The following is an 18,396-nucleotide window of genomic DNA, read 5'->3' as shown; positions in this document are numbered from 1 at the left end:
AGTGGAGTTATTTGATTTCCTCTTGGTTATAAAATGAAAGAGATGTGTAACTTCTAACTTGAGGGGTGTCAAACTCATTTGGGGCTCTGTAATGGGGCCTTCTTGGGGACTGTCTACCCCTGGCCCCGCCCACCTGTTTCTGGGCCAGCTGCCCATTTTCTCACCCCTCCACACCTTGATACTATTTAGTTAATAGTTATTAATTAAGTGGGAGGCTGCCCATTTCCTTGTCCCAATGCCAGGGGGCGCTATCTGTAGCTCTGTACCTCCCTTACACTGCAGCCCAGGCTTCGCAGACGGCATCCAGCTGTTACTCAACCGGCCCCACACTGGGCCCCAGAATCCTCCTGTCAGGACCCCTCCATTCAGGTGGCCTACCCTGCCTTCATTCAGGCTATCTAGCTCCCTGAAACTATTTTCCTGTCTTGTGTGTGGTCCCCTCGGGACCTTTGGCCATACAGGCACTAGCCTTGCCTCCAAGGCCAGCGGAAACCCCAGGCCCTCCTAGCTCTGGGCATCCCTCACAGTGGGCCCCTGGCCCTTTTGACCATCCTGATCCTGGCCCCAGCATTAACCAGTCGAGCGTACTCTCTCAATCAGTCTGAGTTTCTAGCCCCACTCTATCTCTGGAGTCTGCCTTCTGGCCCTATTAGCAGGTGACCCAACTGGTTGTGGGGGCCAGGGGTTAAGGTGTCCTGACCCACCTTTCACTGGGGTGGTAACTGGCCTGGCATTTCCTGGGGGCTCCCACACCACTGAGAGCCCTACCAGGCCACCCACTTCCGGCAGGGTGCAGTTTTAGGTCATACCCAGGACCAGGAGCCTCCTAACCATCATCTACAGCTCCTCCCTTACCTCCAGGATGTTCCAAGAAGCCCCACAGCCAGGCAGTGTTGCTGCCTCGCCTGCCAGCAGCCAAATGCTCTGCTTATATAGGCAGCCCTGAATCTAAGATGGCTACTGCAGTCAGGTGCCTGCTGGCTGCTTGGCTCTGATCTTAAAGTGGCAGGCACAAACAGTGCCCTGCCACAGGCCCCAAACTGGATCCAGTCCACAAGGCTCCTTGTGAGCCAGGTGTGCACCATGGTATGGGGCCAGTTGCTGTGGGCACAGGGGTGGTGAGGGACATGGATCTGCTGGCAGTAGGAGGGGTCTAGCAGCAGCACCGGGACTAGGGAAAGTATCTGGAGGTCACAGTGGCGAGCCAAGTTCGTTTCCAGTACCCATGGCCAGCAGACCCAAAAAGCCTTGAATTCCACTGAAGGTTGTGCCGCTGAACTTCTTGTGGCCCACCAGTAGCCAAGCAGAACAGATAAGAGAAGCTCCATGAGCTATATGGTTGACACCCTGCATTAGATTATTTTCTATGGTAAAGAAAGGGGCATATGTAACAATACATGAGGAATATTTTTGCATGAAATAAATTGTAGGTTTGATGTACTAATCTATATTTCATTAATTTAGTTAGAGCTATGATTTAGATATTTTAGAAAGCCATATATGTTTTTGGATGTCCTTTCTGTATTTTATGCATATGAGGAAGACATCAGAATTGGTATCGGTGATAAGAAATATGGGGTAATTGCTTTCCCATGGCTATATCTACAGGTTTATCTAATCTGAGGAGACAGGCAGCTAATTTCATAGGCAGATCACAGGGCCAGTTGCCATTTTATGGGCTTATAGTGGTGGACCACCTGAGGGGCCCGCGGGCCTCGTCCCTTGCCACTGACTGGTTAAGAGAGCTGTCCATCATGCCTTGAGGACTGCTGGCTCACTGGGAGCCAGCATTTTATTTGTTGTAAGCTGTTTTTTCTCAAACTTCATGACATCACTCGATTTGATTTTTTTTTTTATGCTAAATCTGTGGAATCATGATTTGAGTAGGTCCTTAGCTATATCAGACTGATACTATGACATTAATGGAAGTTTAAATCCTTCTTTGATGGGGAATCCATGCCCCCAGTTAGTAAAAAAGAGCCTCAAGTTCAAAGATAAATACAGAGCTGCTAATCCATGTGAAAATAAGTTTGGCAACACTGAGGTTATGGAAACTTGGGGTATAGAAGCTTTTAAGTTGATACAAACATCAGTTCAGAAGACTGGTTAAATGCATTTAAAGTTGTACATTGAGGCTCTAATTAAATGCACTGCCTGATTCTATGGTGACTAAAGACAACAAATCTTGCTTTGTTACAGCTATAATTGCAGTAAATATTTATTCCTTTAATTCCATTTGCTCCTTACTACAGTCCCAATTTTGTATTTTCTCTTTATTTGTGAAGACTCTAAGAACTAGATTGTCACTAATTAGTGTTTTACTCTTTCAAGAACTGGGTATACGATAGGTTACATTTTTCCACACATTGGAGTAAATTTTCTATTCTCTTCTGTTTAGCTTGCCAGTGCAATTATTTGCACATTAGACTTCCACATAAAATTACAGGCATTTTGTGCTTTTATATTTTCCTACAGTGAGGACAGTCATTAAGCAGTTGTTTTCTGTCTTTGCCAGAGATGGTGCTCTAACTCAGTTGTGTGAAAAGCTTCTACATGGTTCCAGTGCAAGTGTACATTCAAGACTAATCAAGGGATTGAGGACATCAGCTTTTTCCTGCTGAGAGATTTCATTCCCAGTGAAGATATTTCTAATGTGCTGAAGTTTTTTAGACTTTGGGGACAAGATCTCTACCTCAAATTTTATGAATACTGAGAGCCATGGCTGTGGAACTTTTACTGCTGCTGTTGCTTTGTGGAAGTACAATTTCAGAGATGCAGCCTATACACAAATCACCTCCTGGAACTTTGGATTTTGGGTTTGTACCTGTGAAGACTTATGATACACATGCATATTATGAACCTGGACCAATAGGAATTTTGTTTAGCATAGTCCATTCTTTCCTTTACGTTGTGCAACCAAATTCTTTTCCTCAAGGTAAGTACATAAATTATAATTTTGTTTTATGATGCATTAATAAGACATTTATTTTCCTAGTAACTAGTGGGATCACCTTTTAAAATCAAATGGCATTTACGCATTCATTAATAGCATGCTATGTGGGATATGAACATGGGAAATTCATATGGTGTGCAAAGTAATATTTTATTTTCATCTTTTCTAAATGATTGAAATCTGGAAATGGATATTTTCCTGTGTCTTTACATTTTTTTGCATCTTTTTCATGCTGATCTTTGAAACAGTATAGTTAGAAACAAAAGTGATGGATTAGGAGTAAAGTACTAATTGCTCTGCTTTTTTAATGTTATATCTGGCATAGGAAGTATAATGAGATTTATTTGCATTGTATACTGTGATTGTTCATCACCCATCTACCAGACTTGTCCTAGAAATTATTCTGTGCATCTACATTCAAGTCATGTAAACAGAATTGCATAGTTGTGTAGACGAACACTTATTTCTGACTTGTAGTTCCTTTTGTTTAGCTGTTAAATCTCGAGACTTGTTTCTTCTTTTAGACTATTTCTCTCCCCTTTATTTCCACTAGTGTGGTTCATCATCTGGAGGAGAAATTGTGAATTCAGGTTTTTCCAGATTGCATTCCTGAATGGTGCTTTAAAGAACTCTTAGAGTTTGTGGATCTGTTTTTAATATTTTACTTTTTCAACAGCCTATTTCAGATGTTAAATGTAAGTGGAACTTGTACAAACACAGCATTACAATCCACAATGGGCTGAAATTCTGAATATATATCTATATTTTGAATTCTGAATGTGAGAAATTTTTATATTTTATTTGCTTTCAGAGTTGCTTCTAATTATTCTGGCCACTGTAATTGTAACTTTGCATAAATGTAGACCAACTGTTTTCGAATGTAGCAGATACTTTTAAAAAGTAGACTTCAATTAATCTAATTTTTTTCTGAACAAGTATTAAAGAACACGTTAACTTTCCATTTTAACTCCATCTGTGAGATACTGACTGGGGTCCAACACAGTATTTACCTTTCAACTTGCAGTATTTTTTTATCATACAAACCATTAAATTGAGACTAGTAAGATTATTCGTGTGAAAATAGGAATCGTTCCTTAAACGTAAGTGCAGGATTTAATTTTATGAGGCCTTATCCTATAAACCCTTATTACTAGGAATACAGTTTACAACCATTTTTTGTAATCCTTTTGGGGACTGTTCATAATACTACACAGCTCAAAAATTGTTTACAGGATTAGCCCCACAGAGGGCAAGTGTATTTATGTGTTTGTATTTAATATATGTTTTAGATCCCCGCAGTAGATAATTTAAAATCAGTTATTAAAAATGCTTCTTATATTGACGTTATGTGAAATCCTTTTTCCCTTCCCTACTCGTGCGCATCTCACTGCAAAACACAGATTTGAAGGATCACGTGGATTTCTGAGTCATATTGTGTAATTAGTTAATCCTATAATCTCTTTTACCATATGCTATTTTATTTCCATGTACAGTGGGCTAATGGTGTGGTTACTTTTTAACAATTATTTTAAAACTGGCACTGAAATAGAGTTCGGTCTAATCAAGAGATGAAATGCAAAGATAATCTTAAAGTGCACATGCAACTTTACACAAGTGTGTTTGTTAACTCAGAACTTTGTTGCTACTAATTAGGCTGCAGCTTCAGAACAGTTTAAATCTAGGCTATGCACACTTTACATTGGGGGGGTGTGTATTACACACACACTCTCACACATGCACGAAAACAAGGAAGTACATTTTTGCTTTATAAGCAATACTTACAGAAAGAGCCATTTTAATATCTTTTGAGGAACAGAGAGCAAAATTTAAAATGGGATCCACTTCTATATTTGATCTTTCTCTTCACCTGTAGTATATGACCTAATCCTAGGAAAGGACTTTTTTTAATATCTTACGACTCCTTGTTTATAAAAATAAGCTTTCCAACTATGTAACCATGCATGCGTATCCTTACTGCGTTACAGCATTTATAAGTTTGCAGTAATGTTCAAGCACAAGGGAAAATGTTGCAGACAGCCACTGCACATGTAGTCTGCTTTTAGTCAGAAGTAAGCGATTAGGAAAAAAGTTAATGTCAGTTTTATGCTTCAGGACAAGAGACAGTGAAATGTTATGTTTCTGGGGAGAATTTATTTTTTAAGTAATGTATGTCAGTCTGAAGAGTTGCTGATACCTCAGAATAGAAGATCTGTAAGTTAAATGTGGGAAGGATTTAGTTAGGAGAATTGGTAGAAGGAGAGAGAGAGAGAGAAACCCTAGCAGCAGAAAAAAATCTAGCGTACATGTTTAAAGGGGAAAACCCCCCACCTGACATTTAATTCCAGAGCAGTTTTAACCACTGTTGTGATCAGTGGGATCTGGATAAAATATAGAAATATGTTACACTAGCTTGGATATTATGACCAAGATACCACCAGAATATGTGGATACTATATATTATGATATGCTCTTAGTGGCAGCATAAAACCTTGGATGCATCTTGTTTCACTGTTTAAGATACGTTACCATTTCTGGCTAGTTCTTATTTTGATTATTACTGAAAACCTAAATACATTATCTTATCCTCTCTAATACTAATTTATAGTACAGTTTCCCATGATGAAAGGCTACAAATCATAATATTAAAAATCTTACATTTATGTTAATATAAAATTATGTGATCAGATGTATCTCTTACTATTCAATTTAACAGAATTAAGGAAGGGAATTGTAGCCCTCCTCAGCACTGTTTTAGGCCTTTGAGTTAAAAAAAATAATACTGTGTTCCTGCTGTATGACAAGAAATTATCCTTTTGTTTTTAAAACAAATGTATTGGTATCGATGTTAAACATTCTGCTGTCAATTCCATCCAACTAGTCCTCTTGACTCTGTTGGACATTGCACTGTTGCAAATGAGCAGTGCTTCTCCTTCAGCATAAATTGTATAACTATCTTGCAGGAAGGGAGGGTACTCAGTGGGCAGAATACCGAGGCAGCTGGGCGCTATTCCCAGTTTAGCGGCTGACCTAATGGGTCACCTTGGGTAAATCCTTTCGCTTTGCTGTGCTGCTGCTTCTAAGGTTATACAGTGAGAATAACAGTGTTTGCTTCCTTTGTAAACTGTGCATGAGTTAGGTAGTATTATCTCTCTTTATGTTAGTAACAGTATTTAATGCTATAATAAATGTTAATTCTCTGTCATTTGTATTATCTAACTAAAACAAGGTCTAAGCAACTAATCTAGTGGGTTTTTCTTTTCATCTCTGTAGTTGTTGCAAGGTGAAACACTTAATGGATTAAATGTACTTCAGTAATGATGGGAGCATGGTTTATACCACCTGGTAGTTTATATGTGAACTTGTAGTCAATTTGATCCTCTGAGTGCTGTGAATATCTTAATGTAGCTTTGTCTTTGCTCCCATGGAAACCAGTTGTTGGTTGCAATAAAATGTTGTTAATCAGGGATTTGTTTGCCAGCAGGTTGCACATAACAAATCTTCAGCTTCACAATTTGGATCTTGTAGCTAATGTACAAAGAGGAAATGAGGAGCTGGATACGGGAATTATGCTCACTTCAGATTTCAGTATAATAAAGCTTATACTGTACTGCCTGTACTGATGTTACTGGTAGGGCAGCACAGGTGGACTACATCCTTAGTACAAGACTGCCATGTTCCAACTTCTGGTTGCAGGATCTGCAGTGTTCAGAATCTTTGGTTGCTACTGGGACTAGAATGACATTTTAAACACAGAAGTAAACTGTCAAATTTATGCGTGTATTGGACATGGTATAGGTTGATATATTTAAAACTGTTTCTTCCCATGGTGGGAGAGAGGCAATATTTTGTTTTCCAGGTACAGTATAGTACTTTTTGAATCCTGAACTTGTCAGGCAACATGAAAGAGGTTTTTAGTTAGACCAGGATCTTGTCACATGAGAAGTTAAAATTCACATCAGGCAAGACACTCCAGCCTAGTTTTCATAATCAGTAGCAGCTGGAAGTAGCAATGATAGATCACATCAGAGGCACTCACCCTGTTGGTAAATTGTATGTGCCTGGCAAACGCATTGCTTTGATTAATTGAAAGGGGTTTTTTTTTTTTCTGAACATGAACATTAAGTAATGTTCATGTATGACCTGGGATTAATTTTTACTATGTAGTACCTATACAATTGTAAGTAAATTAGCTAAACACAAGTTAAAATGGCTCAAATGAGGAATGCAAGTGGTAAGGGGGGCAGCAAATGTTAGTAATTGCTTAGAATTCGGAAAACCACATGACTTTTTAAAAAAAAAAAAAGAAATCGTGTGTTCCTGTATTTAGGACTGTAAAGCAAATTCTTTTTGCCTATCACCATCATAACTGAAAACTCAAAAGAATTCTGATGTTGCAAAGAGTGTGACATCATGTCTTTTACCTTTTGTAATTATTGGTTGTCCATCTCTAGCTAAGTTCTTCTTATTAATGATGTCTCCTGCAACTGATTATGGTAAGCAAAGAAAGCAATGATGCATATTTTAAAATAGGACTCCTAATCCTATGAAGACTGATTTACTATTTGCATGTGTAAAATGCAGGTAGTTTAATAAACATTTATTCTTGCTGTGATTTCAGGTAACTAGGCAAAATATGCTATTTGACTCTATATAAGCCAGTCTTATTTGAAGTGGTATTAATAGAAGATGTAATCATTTAGGAGATCTTGACATGGGAGTTGAAACCAGCTATATACATCTGAAAGTTCAGTTTTGTCCTTGAAATCTATGGACCTTTCCAAAATAAGACTTGGATCACGTGAATATTGTTACAGAATTCATCAGCTGACTGTTTTATTTTACTTTGTCTCAGTCTAGGGGAGATACAGGGGGAGAAATTACTTCTCCAAATATCATAGTTGTGTGGATGCTCCTCTCCTCAATTCCTTTCAAGTGTGAGAGCCATGTTTTATCCCTTCCCTCTCCCTGTTCTGCAGCAAAAATTACAGACATATACATTTATATGTATGTAAAACATGTAGAATTGTATTACATAAAACATTTTGCTATTTGACTACAAAGGTTTATAGCTATCCAGTAAATAAAACTGAGCAGCTTCTGAACCAAAGGGTGGCTTTTCTGCTGGGGGCCTTTAGAATGTGTTTAAAATTCTAGTATTATTGCAGCCTGTAATAGGTATCCCTGAGTCCCTAATGGCTAATATGACTGTCCTTGTCAGAAATGTGTGAAAAGGACAGCTGCAACCTAGTTTGGCCTTGATTATTATTCTGTATCTTACTCTACCTTTTCCGAGATCTTAATTCAAGCTCCCTTTTTTTTCCAGCCAATCAATAATTATACTTAACTTAAGTCTTCACTATGCCATCACCTTTTATAGATAAAATTAGATTTTGTTTGCGTAAGATAGACAAGAGAAAGATGAGTATGAAATGGAAGCAGCTGCTCAGTGGGTCACCTTGACATGTACCCTTAAACTGGCTCCAAAGCTTATGGTGATGGCTGCAGCTATACAGTCATTGATTAAGTCACCCAGAATAACATTTGTGAGTCTCTCTTGTGTCTCTAAGACTAAGACTAAGTACAGACCCTTGGAGAGATTAAATTGGGTTCAAAATGGCTGCCTGATTTTAAACCCAGCTTGCCCTGGTGCCCACCTGGCAGACCTGATCTCATGACTAGCAATCAGTCTAAACCTGTAGCTACAGAAGTTCCACGTACACAGACCAGTCTAAAAATTGCAGAACCCAGTTTAAGATAAACCTGGATCTGTGTAGTATCAGACTTAGTCCATTTAGATCAAACCGGTGCATGTAACTTTCATCCACTTCCCCTGTGCAGCCCCAGGGCTGGGAAAACCCAGCTACTGGCCCTAGCCCAGGGCTGCTCTTTTCATCCTCCCTACACTAGTCTGTTTTTTTGCTCCCCCTAGCCCCCACCCCTGCCAGCTTTCTCAGCCCCCATCCCATCTCTACCCCACCTGTGGGTTGCACCTGGCCCCCATCCCCCAGGAGACCCCTGATCCCCTCCAGCCTGCTGAACCCCTAGCCTTCAGCTACCCCCCATCCTGACTTACCTGATATTGGGCAGCCATTTTGAATTGATTTAATCTCCCCTAATGACCCTGAATGTCTGTACTTAGCTTAACTGCTCACAGTCCTGAAGTCCATGTCTAATAGGCAGTTCTTTATCTTGCTAGCTGTGGAAGTGCATGCATCCTGCATGCGAGTCTGGAATAATTCTGGTGTTGATGCAAGTTACCCCTGACACACAGCAGTAATGTAATGTGGTTAGAATGTGGTAAAATAGAGTAATATACAGTATATTGATTTGACATTCAGTTTACCTACTGCATGAAAGGGATTTAAAGACTGGAATTAGGTGATAGCACAAAAAATAAGTAGATTGAGGGAGGAAGCTTGCTTCCTCCTTCAGATTATATACCTTTATAGTTAAAAATAGAGAGCCAGCCTAATAAATTCTCCCTTTCCCACCAATACACATATGCGCCCACCCTCCTGTTCATTTTATCCTAGAAAGCTAATACTCTTCTTACACAACATATATAACAGCAGAACCTTTCTGAAAATAAAATGCTTCAGTCTTAATTTGTTTCTGTACTTTTATGGGGGCCTGCACACGTGCTGCAATGCTGCTCTGATGTGCTGTAATTACTCAATTAATTGAGTCTGCTGGAGTGTGGCAGTTGCTATGTTCCGGTCAGCCTCTGTATCTTGTGTATCAGTGTCCCCATGCTTCAAAATGGTGGTGGGGGTGTTTCAGCTAAAACTCTGCGAACAAGCTTTAGTTCAAGCATCCCCACCACCATTTTTGGAGCGTGGGGTACTAATACACAAAACCCTGTGGTGCTTTGATTAGAGTGGTTCTCAGAGCCGCTCTAACTAAAGCCTCCCCCCCCCGGAGCACATGTAAAATGCCCTATGTGGATAAACTAATGATACCTCGGTTGCAATTCCAAACTGATTGTTCAGATTTCTTGACGGAAGGGATTTTTTTCTTTCTTTCTTCTTTTTTTTTTTAAATGCATGTTACCTGGTAACAGCTATTACAGGGGAACACATTGGCAAACATTAACACTTCTTCTAGACACTGACTTCTAGATTATTGAAAGAAGGAATCTGTCTTTTCAACAGGATTGCAGATATCCAAGTGAAAAATAATCAAATTAGTTATTATCATAATGAAGCAAATTTGGGTTGTTTTCAACCCTACTGTGCATGTGAATTTTCTTTTCACAAAATTCCTCAGGGTCTTCAGAAAGTTGGTTTAATAATATCTGTAAACAGCACCCAGACTAAAAAAATTGTGGGTTGGAAGCACTGGAAAATGACCATGCAACCTTGGATCTTCAACAGCACTTGGGGGTAAAAGAGAGAGATTCATTGAAGTAATCTGCAGAACCAGATTTGAGGGAGAGGTTTTTGTTTTAAATCTGTGTCAGTCTCAGTTTTGGCTTTCTGACTCCAGCAAGCAACAGTTGTCCCAGAACATGCACAATGTGATGCTTATCCTTTTAGTTTTCTTTTTATAAAACTGTAATTGGCAACTATTAAATACTTCTGAAATGTTAAAATTTAATTGAGACTTTTGGAAAAAATCTGGTACAGTATCTTGTATTAGTAGAATCTAGATTAAAGTATAGGTAGGTTTCACCTCAGTCACTTACTCTGCACCATTCTTTTTATGTGGTGATGTCATTGGACTCAATTAAAAGAAAGTACCTTAGAAGATGGTTCTTCTGTTTTGACATGTACTTTGCATATTTTATATTTTGTGGGAGCTCATACCTCTCAACTGATCATCAGTTTGGCTCTCAGTCTTCCATGGCCCATCAGTGACAATCTCTTTAATCCCCGTCACCGATGTGCTCCATCCTAATCCTCTGTTAAGTTTCTTGTTTATATACTTGCTCACCTACATAGTATTGTATCTTTATTCTCTTTAGTGTCCTGTAAGATACTGTCCAGATGTGAGTAACATTTTTCCAACTGCATCTAAATGACTTAAATTAAGTCACGTTAGTTGCTTTTTATATTAATTATTATTCATATTGTAACTTTTAGAACCAGCTGAATCTGGATTGTAAGCTACGTGAACAATAGTTGTTAACAGCTTGCTGTAAACCTTTAGAAGAAAAGGTGGACTACTTTTGCCTCGCCTCCTATTATTAACAAGACCTAACCCACGTAATATAGGCAAAGTCTACCTGGCCTCCTAATCTTTTTAACGAATCTCTAAGCCATCGTATTTAAGAAAACACCCACAACAGCTGTACAACAGTAATGCTGTTCAGTAACGGACTTGTCTCTAAGCAAGTCACACTTTTTCAGCCAAAATATCAGTTTCTGATTAATCCTGGTTGCATGCTAATCTGGTTACACTAATTCACTTAGTTATTCCAGCAGTTGTGCAATAACATGGATTTATAGTTTGACAGCCTTTTTTTTTTATTGACTGAAGGGTGAAATTTCCTCCTTTCTCTTAGACATTGTTTTTTACTTTTCCTTTAAGTTCTTTGTATCATGTTCAGACATTAACAGGTTACCTTTTGATACATTTTTAATGATTTTTTCCTAACTTACTATGTCCCTTGAGAGCCTGAACAGATTAAACAAAACAACAACAACCCACAAGGAAGCAGTTGTCTTACTTTGAGTTAAAAGGATATTAAAGACTGTTGGCACAAACACAAATGTACAAAATGTTTAAGATTTATTTTTATAACTTTGAATCTTTCACATATCTATGTTAAAGCTACACAGTATATATAGATTTTTCCCTTCTAGGAGTGTGTGTGTGTATAGTGTGATTTAACTACCACATTTATGCAAATTCAAGTTGACTATGAATTTAAGATGACCCAAGATATGGCAGGGAAAACAGTGGTGGGAAGGGGTAGGTGGCTAGACCCTTTCTCTCTTGCCTGTTGCCCCTCTGCCCTGCTGTCTCTTGTTCTGCCATCTGCCTCCTTCCCCCAGTTGCCTCCCTTTGCTACTTACTTTTTATGCAGCTCTGGCTCCAGCTCTGGAGCAATCAGTGGTGGCAGCCAAGCCAAGCCCAGCCCAGCCCAGCCGGAAAGAGTTGGTGGTGAAAGTTCTGGGCCTGGCTGGATCAGGGCTGGAGCAGAAGATAAGCAGTGAAAGGGGCAAGCGGCTGGGGAGGCAGCATGTGTGGTCTTCCCCATGTACCCCTCAAGCCACACATTGTGGGTCTCCACTGCAGTGTCACCACATTTTCTCCCTTGTGATCTCTCCATCATGTGCCCCCCTTCTCTGCACTGGCCAATTCTCAAATCTAAGATGAGGCTTTTTTCACTCCCATGTTCACTGGAGGGGACCTTGTCTTCCATTCAAGTAAATACGATAGTTACCACAGATAGAAGATAAGTCACTGTTGTCTGTTTTAAAAGTATGAATGCTTTTGAGCAAGAGAACTAGATGACATGACAAAAGCGAAGTGCATCCTGTAGCTTAAAGATGCAGCGTTACTTTTTTTGTACACTAGTTCCCGTAGTCAGGGTTCTAAGCCACGCTGTCCACCATTAAAAATGTACAATATTTTTTTTTATTGTTTTTCATTTATTTATTTATCTCTTAGTGTGATGGACATGCATGTTCTTACTAGTGCATTTTAGTAATGCATATTCTTTTGAACGCTGATTACTATGTTCATGAAATGGCAACTTTTTTTCAAAGTTTTAAGATGGCCTCATGGTTTTGGTTTTTAATTAAAGGCTGATATTTTCAGCACCTGAAAAATGTCCTAAAACCAGAAAAAGTGAACACATGGGTTTAGGAGGGTTTGGATGAGGAAGATTAAACTCTTCAGTGAGGCATCCACTCTTTTTAAGTATGTGGACAACTTGTTTATAATATGTACTGGTAAACGCTGTGGGTGGAATTTGTTAGCCCTGCAAATTTTGAATTGTTAAGTGAGTAAAACTAGAGTACAAACACAGTGGGTTCAGTCTCACTCTTCGGGCCTCTTCTCAGGCCCACCTGTCATCTACACTGCTTCTGCAGTGGTCTCTTGAGCATGGCCCTGTCCATCTGCTCTTGCTCTGCACATACCAGGCCTGAAAATAAGGTGGTGAAGCTGCCTTGAGAACTCCCCTGTTGCTTCTTCCAAGCATGCTGGAAACGGATCTGGAGAGCAGTGGGGAGGGGCGCACTGGGGGCACCTCCATAGCCGTGTTTTTAGGTTTGGTGTCAGTGAAGCACAAGCCAGTAGACTGGGACAGTCTCAAGAGCAGTATTCCATCTGGCCAACAGCAGTAGAGATCAAAAGTGCAAGGTTCATCCATGCTTTTATTTTGGAATGTATACTTTCATTGCCGAGGCTATCTTTACTAGGGCTTTGAACATTTGGGGTTCTACTGTAATCTGAGTGTTTTTATCATATAGCATGTTCTGCAGGGCTTGCTTACTACCAACATCACTTGGGCTTCCCATGGGCAGAGTGCTGCTGTCTGCACAGAACCAGACACGGGATCAGAACTTAAGTAATTGAGGGCTAAAGTGAGTAATGGGCTTAGAAGGCCACAAACTCGGCACTTACATGTACTCCAGGAGGTATGAGGAGGGGGACACTTTAATTAGTGAGCCATGCTAATTAAAAGCACCCGAGCATCACGTGCAGTTGCATCACCGCCCGCACTGAAAAATGGCAGCGGGGTGCTTTGAACTGAAGCTCATCGAATGAGCTTTAGTTCAAAATGCCCTGCCACTATTTTTCAGCATGGGGATCCTGATGCACGTGATGCCAGAGTCTGCTGGAGCACATTTATTTCCATGCTCCAGCACATTCGATTAATCAAGACTGCTCCAATGTGCTGGATTTCCAGTGCGTGGGAGCCAGCTCCCTGCACATCTATAAGACCCCCCCCGGTGCCTAATTTATAGAAACCTGGCCTCCATGATGGAATCCAAACCCCCAGTTAGCCCTCTTACACACTGCATATATCAAAGAGGATAGTTCATGTTCTGTGTAATGCTAGTACACTGTTTTGTAAATAAAGGAGTTCCTCCTAGGCTTCTGAGATTCCATCTCCATCAGGGGGCACAATGGTCCATCTCAAGAAAATTAGATCCCAACAATAGCCTAATAAGCAAACATTTTTCATGCTGTTGTCATAGCTGCCTCATTCCAGTCGTAAAGATACTTCCGATAAATTTTTGTAATGTCTTAACGTGAGCTATACAAAAAAGGATCATGTACAGTATTAAAAGTTTGAATTGGTGCAAATACAAATAATCATAGAAGTAGGGTCAGAAGGGACCTTGTAGATCTTCAAGTCTGACCCCCCCTCCCCCCCCCCCCCGGCCTGGGCAGGAGAAAAACTGGGGTCAAATGACTTCAGCCAGGTAGGCATCAAGCCTCTTCTTAAAGACCCCCAGGGTAGGAGCCAGCATCACTTCCCTTGGAAGTTGGTACCAGATCCTAGCTGCCCTGGCTGTGAAGTAGTTCTTACAGATGTCTAATTTAAACCTACTCTCCAACAACTTATGGCCATTATCACCCGCGCATCTCTCACCACTCCGGAGCCTAACTGCGCCCCCGCTCCCCCGAAGCCCCCCAGACGCCCCCTCAGCAGCTGCAGAGCCCCCTGCCGACCCCCGGCACAGCCGGAGGTAAGTGGGCGCGTGGTGGGAAGGGGTTAACTCCTCGCTCCCTGGGAGGACACAGCTGCATGGAGCCGGGCCGGGTCAAGCCCCCGCCCACGCCCCTACTTGGCCCAGCCCCCCAGGGAGAGAGAAGAGAAGGAGAGGGTACTCACCAGTCCCCCTCCTGTAGGGCAGGGCCCCCCCAAATCCCGGGCAGGGCCCCCCCGGCCTGAGAAATCAGCTTTCCCCAACGGCAAGCCCACTGCGCATGCGCGCAGTTTAAAAGGGCCCACCAAACAAGGAAAAAAAAAGCTCAGTTAGGCTCTGGAGCGGTGAGAGATGTGTGGGTGAAAGCCCGCTGCGCCCCCGCTCCCCCGAAGCCCCCCAGACACCCCCTCAGCAACCGCAGAGCCCCCTGCTGACCCCCAGCACAGCCAGAGGTAGGGAGGAGGCGGCTGCGTGGAGCCGGGCCGGGTCAAGCCCCTGCCCAGGCCCCTACTTGCCCAACCCCCCAGGGAGCCACGCGAACAGGCTGTGTAAACAGGTGCTTGAGTTAGCGTGGAGTTCGCACAGGAGAGGGCGTGGGAGGGCACGAGACCCTGCCTTCGAACCCCCAGAGTAGTCAGTCCCAGCCGTAGCCAGCCTATCAGAGGCATGACATGGATGGGCACGCGCTGCACACCTCGGGTCCCCTCGGGCTCTGCAGCCCTCCCATTGGGCACATCAGAGACGGCCACGCAGACGGAGCCCATGGTTCCGGGCTCCACGCAGATGGAGCCCCTGGCTTTTGGCTGCGGGGGCTGCCTGTCCCTTTTTCAGGCTCTGGGGCCCGGGAGCATAGCCACCTCCCCTTGCGGGGTCTGTTCCCTACTGGGGTCTCTGGTGCGCCAACTGGAGGAGCTCCAGGCCACAGTCCAGAGACTGCGTGCCATCAGGGACTGCGAGCAGGAGATAGACTCCTGCTGCCAGGCCCTTCTCCCCCGGGAGCCGCAGGGTAGAGCACCGTCTCCCTCCAGGACTAAGGAGGACTCTGGGACCTCCCGCTCTGCCCAGTCAGGGGCATGAACCAAGGTGGTCAAGGGCCCTAAGGCCCGCCGCACCAAGGCCCCTCCCTCACCGGAGCTTAGCAACAGGTTCGCACCTCTTGCAGCCCCAGCAGACCCTGCTCAGTTGCCAGCTCCTGCAGGCAACCCAGGCTCAACCACAGCTACTGCCCCCACTCTCCCCAAGACAAAACGAAAAGTGTTTTTTGTGGGAGACTCCATCCTGTGGGGGACTGAGGGGGCAATCTGCTGCCCCGACCCCTTAGCCCAGGAAGTCTGCTGCTTCCGAGGGTCCCGCATCCGAGACAGTTGCGGAGAGGATCCCAGAGCTCCTCCGGTCCACAGACCACTATCCCATGCTCCTTATTCACGTGGGCACCAATGACACGGCTCGGAGCACCCCCAGCCAGGTCATGAGGCGCTACAGGGATTTGGGAGTGGGGCTTAGGGATCTGGGAGCTCAGGTGGTGTTTTTGTCGATCCTTCCAGTCTCGGGCTATGGGCTGAGGATGGAGAGGAGGATCCACGCAGTGAACCAAAGACTGCGGAGCTGGTGTCATCGGGAAGGCTTTGGCTTCCACGACCACAGCCCACTCTTTGGCAAGAGAGGCAGCGAGCTGCTGGGAAGAGATGGCCTCCACCTCTCCCCCCGGGGAGGAGGCTCTTCTCAGCCAGGCTGGCTGACCTGCTCCACCGGGCTTTAAACTGGGCCCACTGGGGAATGGGGGGACTACTCCCACTGCTGGCCCACTGAGCAACCCTTGCAAAACCAGCAGACCAAGGCACTTAAGGGAGCCCACCCCTGCCCCAGCCCTGGCACAATCTGTGGGCAAGGCAAGAGCCCCCAAGGGGACACTTGCCTGCCTGTACACTAATGCCAGGAGCCTGGGCAACAAGCAGGAGGAGCAAAGAAATATGATGTCATTGGGATAACAGAGACCTGGTGGGACTCCACCCATGACTGGACCACGGGTATAGAGGGCTATACAGGAGGGATCATGTTGACAAAAGGGGCGGGGGTGTAGCTCTCTATGTGAAGGAAAGCTACATGTCCTTGCAAGCTGATGTTGGCGACCAGCATGGACAGCTAGAGACCCTCTGGGTAAAAATTCATGGGGAATACGGCACAGGGGACACAACGGTGGGAGTCTACTACAGACCTCCCACTCAAAGTCCTGAGCTTGACCAGGAGTTCGCCCGGGAACTGACTGAGGCCGCTTGCTCCAGGACCTTGGTTGTCATGGGTGACTTCAATTACCTGGACATCTCGTGGGAAGATCACTCAGCAAAATCCGAGCGGTCGCAAAGCTTTCTCTCGTGCGTGGATGACCTCTACCTGACTCAAGAAGTCTATGGGCCAACGAGAGGCAAAGCGCTGCTCGACCTGGTACTGGCTACGGGGGACGACCTAATCGGCGACCTAGTGATTGATGGGAAGCTGGGTGACAGCGACCACGAGCTGATCACCTTCACCATCTGCCGTAAAGCTGGCAAGTCAGTCAGCAGCACAGAAGTCCTTGACTTCAGAAAAGCCGACTTTGACAAGCTCAAGAGGCTTGTCCGTCAGGCCCTCAGGGACCATGACCCCAGGGAGATGGGAGTTCGAGAAGAGTGGTTGCTTCTCAAGGAAGCGATCCTCAATGCACAAGCTAAAACTATTCCAACATGGAGGAAAGGCAGCAAGAAGGCACAGCAGCCCTCCTGGCTCTCCAGGGACCTAGCGGACCTCCTGCGGCTAAAAAGGAAAGCCTACAAAGGATGGAGGATGGGATTCACCTCCAAGGAGGATTATTCTGCACTGGTCCGGGAGCAAACCAGGAAAGCCAAGGCTGCAACTGAACTCCAACTAGCTTCGAGCATCAAGGACAACAAAAGTCCTTTTTCAGATATGTGGGGAGCCGGAGGAAAAGCAAGGGCAACGTTGGACCCCTGCTATACCAGACGGGGCAACTGACAACTGACAAAAGCCAGGAAAAAGCCAACCTATTAAATAGGTACTTTGCGTCAGTCTTTCATCAGTCCCATGGGATGCCCATGCCTGCTATGGGACTGGGAGATCTGGGTGATGGGGATCCCCTACCCCCCATAAATGCTGACCTCGTGAAGGAACATCTTGAGAAGCTGGATACCTTCAAGTCAGCCGGCCCTGACAACCTGCACCCCAGGGTACTCAAGGAGCTGGCGAGCGTCATAGCCCAGCCCCTGGCACGGATCTTTGAAAACTCCTGGCGCTCTGGTGCAGTGCCCGAAGACTGGAAGAAGGCCAATGTGGTGCCGATCTTCAAGAAAGGGAGGAGAGTGGATCCGGCTAACTACAGGCCCATTAGCCTGACTTCTATCCTGGGGAAGATCTTAGACAAATTTATTAAAGAGGCCATCCTTAATGGACTGGCCCAGGCTAACATCCTAAGGGATAGCCAGCAGGGGTTTGTTGCGGGTAGGTCTTGTTTGACCAATCTCATTTCCTTCTACGACCAGGTGACCTATCACCTGGACGAGGGAGAAGAGATTGATGTCATATATCTTGACTTCAAAAAAGCTTTTGATTTGGTATCCCATGATCACCTCTTGGCCAAACTGGCCAGTTGTGGCCTTGGCTCCACCACGATCCGCTGGCTGGGAAATTGGCTCCGTGGTCAGACCCAGAGGGTTGTAATTGATGGCAGTCACTCATCGTGGTGCCCTGTGACCAGTGGGGTCCCTCAAGGCTCTGTCCTTGTACCCATACTGTTCAACATACTGTTGAATGATGTGGACATTGGAGTCAGGAGTGGACTGG

At 44.0% G+C, this 18,396-nt stretch overlaps 1 protein-coding gene across 7 annotated transcripts in view; it reads left to right on the top strand.

Moving 5' to 3' along the window:
- PROM1 (prominin 1) overlaps positions 1-18,396 on the top strand; it is a 110,435-nt gene that overhangs the window by 10,403 nt on the left and 81,636 nt on the right. For all 7 annotated transcript variants that reach the window (XM_090035631.1, XM_090035628.1, XM_090035632.1 and 4 more), the window contains exon 2: positions 2,516-2,935. In XM_090035631.1, coding sequence (XP_089891757.1) covers positions 2,719-2,935 — 217 coding nt within the window. In that variant the 5' untranslated portion in view covers positions 2,516-2,718. The remainder of the gene's footprint in view (positions 1-2,515; positions 2,936-18,396) is intronic.

Source organism: Crocodylus siamensis, chromosome 2, assembly GCF_052110815.1.
Source record: "Crocodylus siamensis isolate JL-2025a chromosome 2, ASM5211081v1, whole genome shotgun sequence".
Classification (NCBI taxonomy): Eukaryota; Metazoa; Chordata; order Crocodylia; family Crocodylidae; genus Crocodylus; species Crocodylus siamensis.
This window is presented reverse-complemented; position numbering and strand designations above follow the sequence as displayed.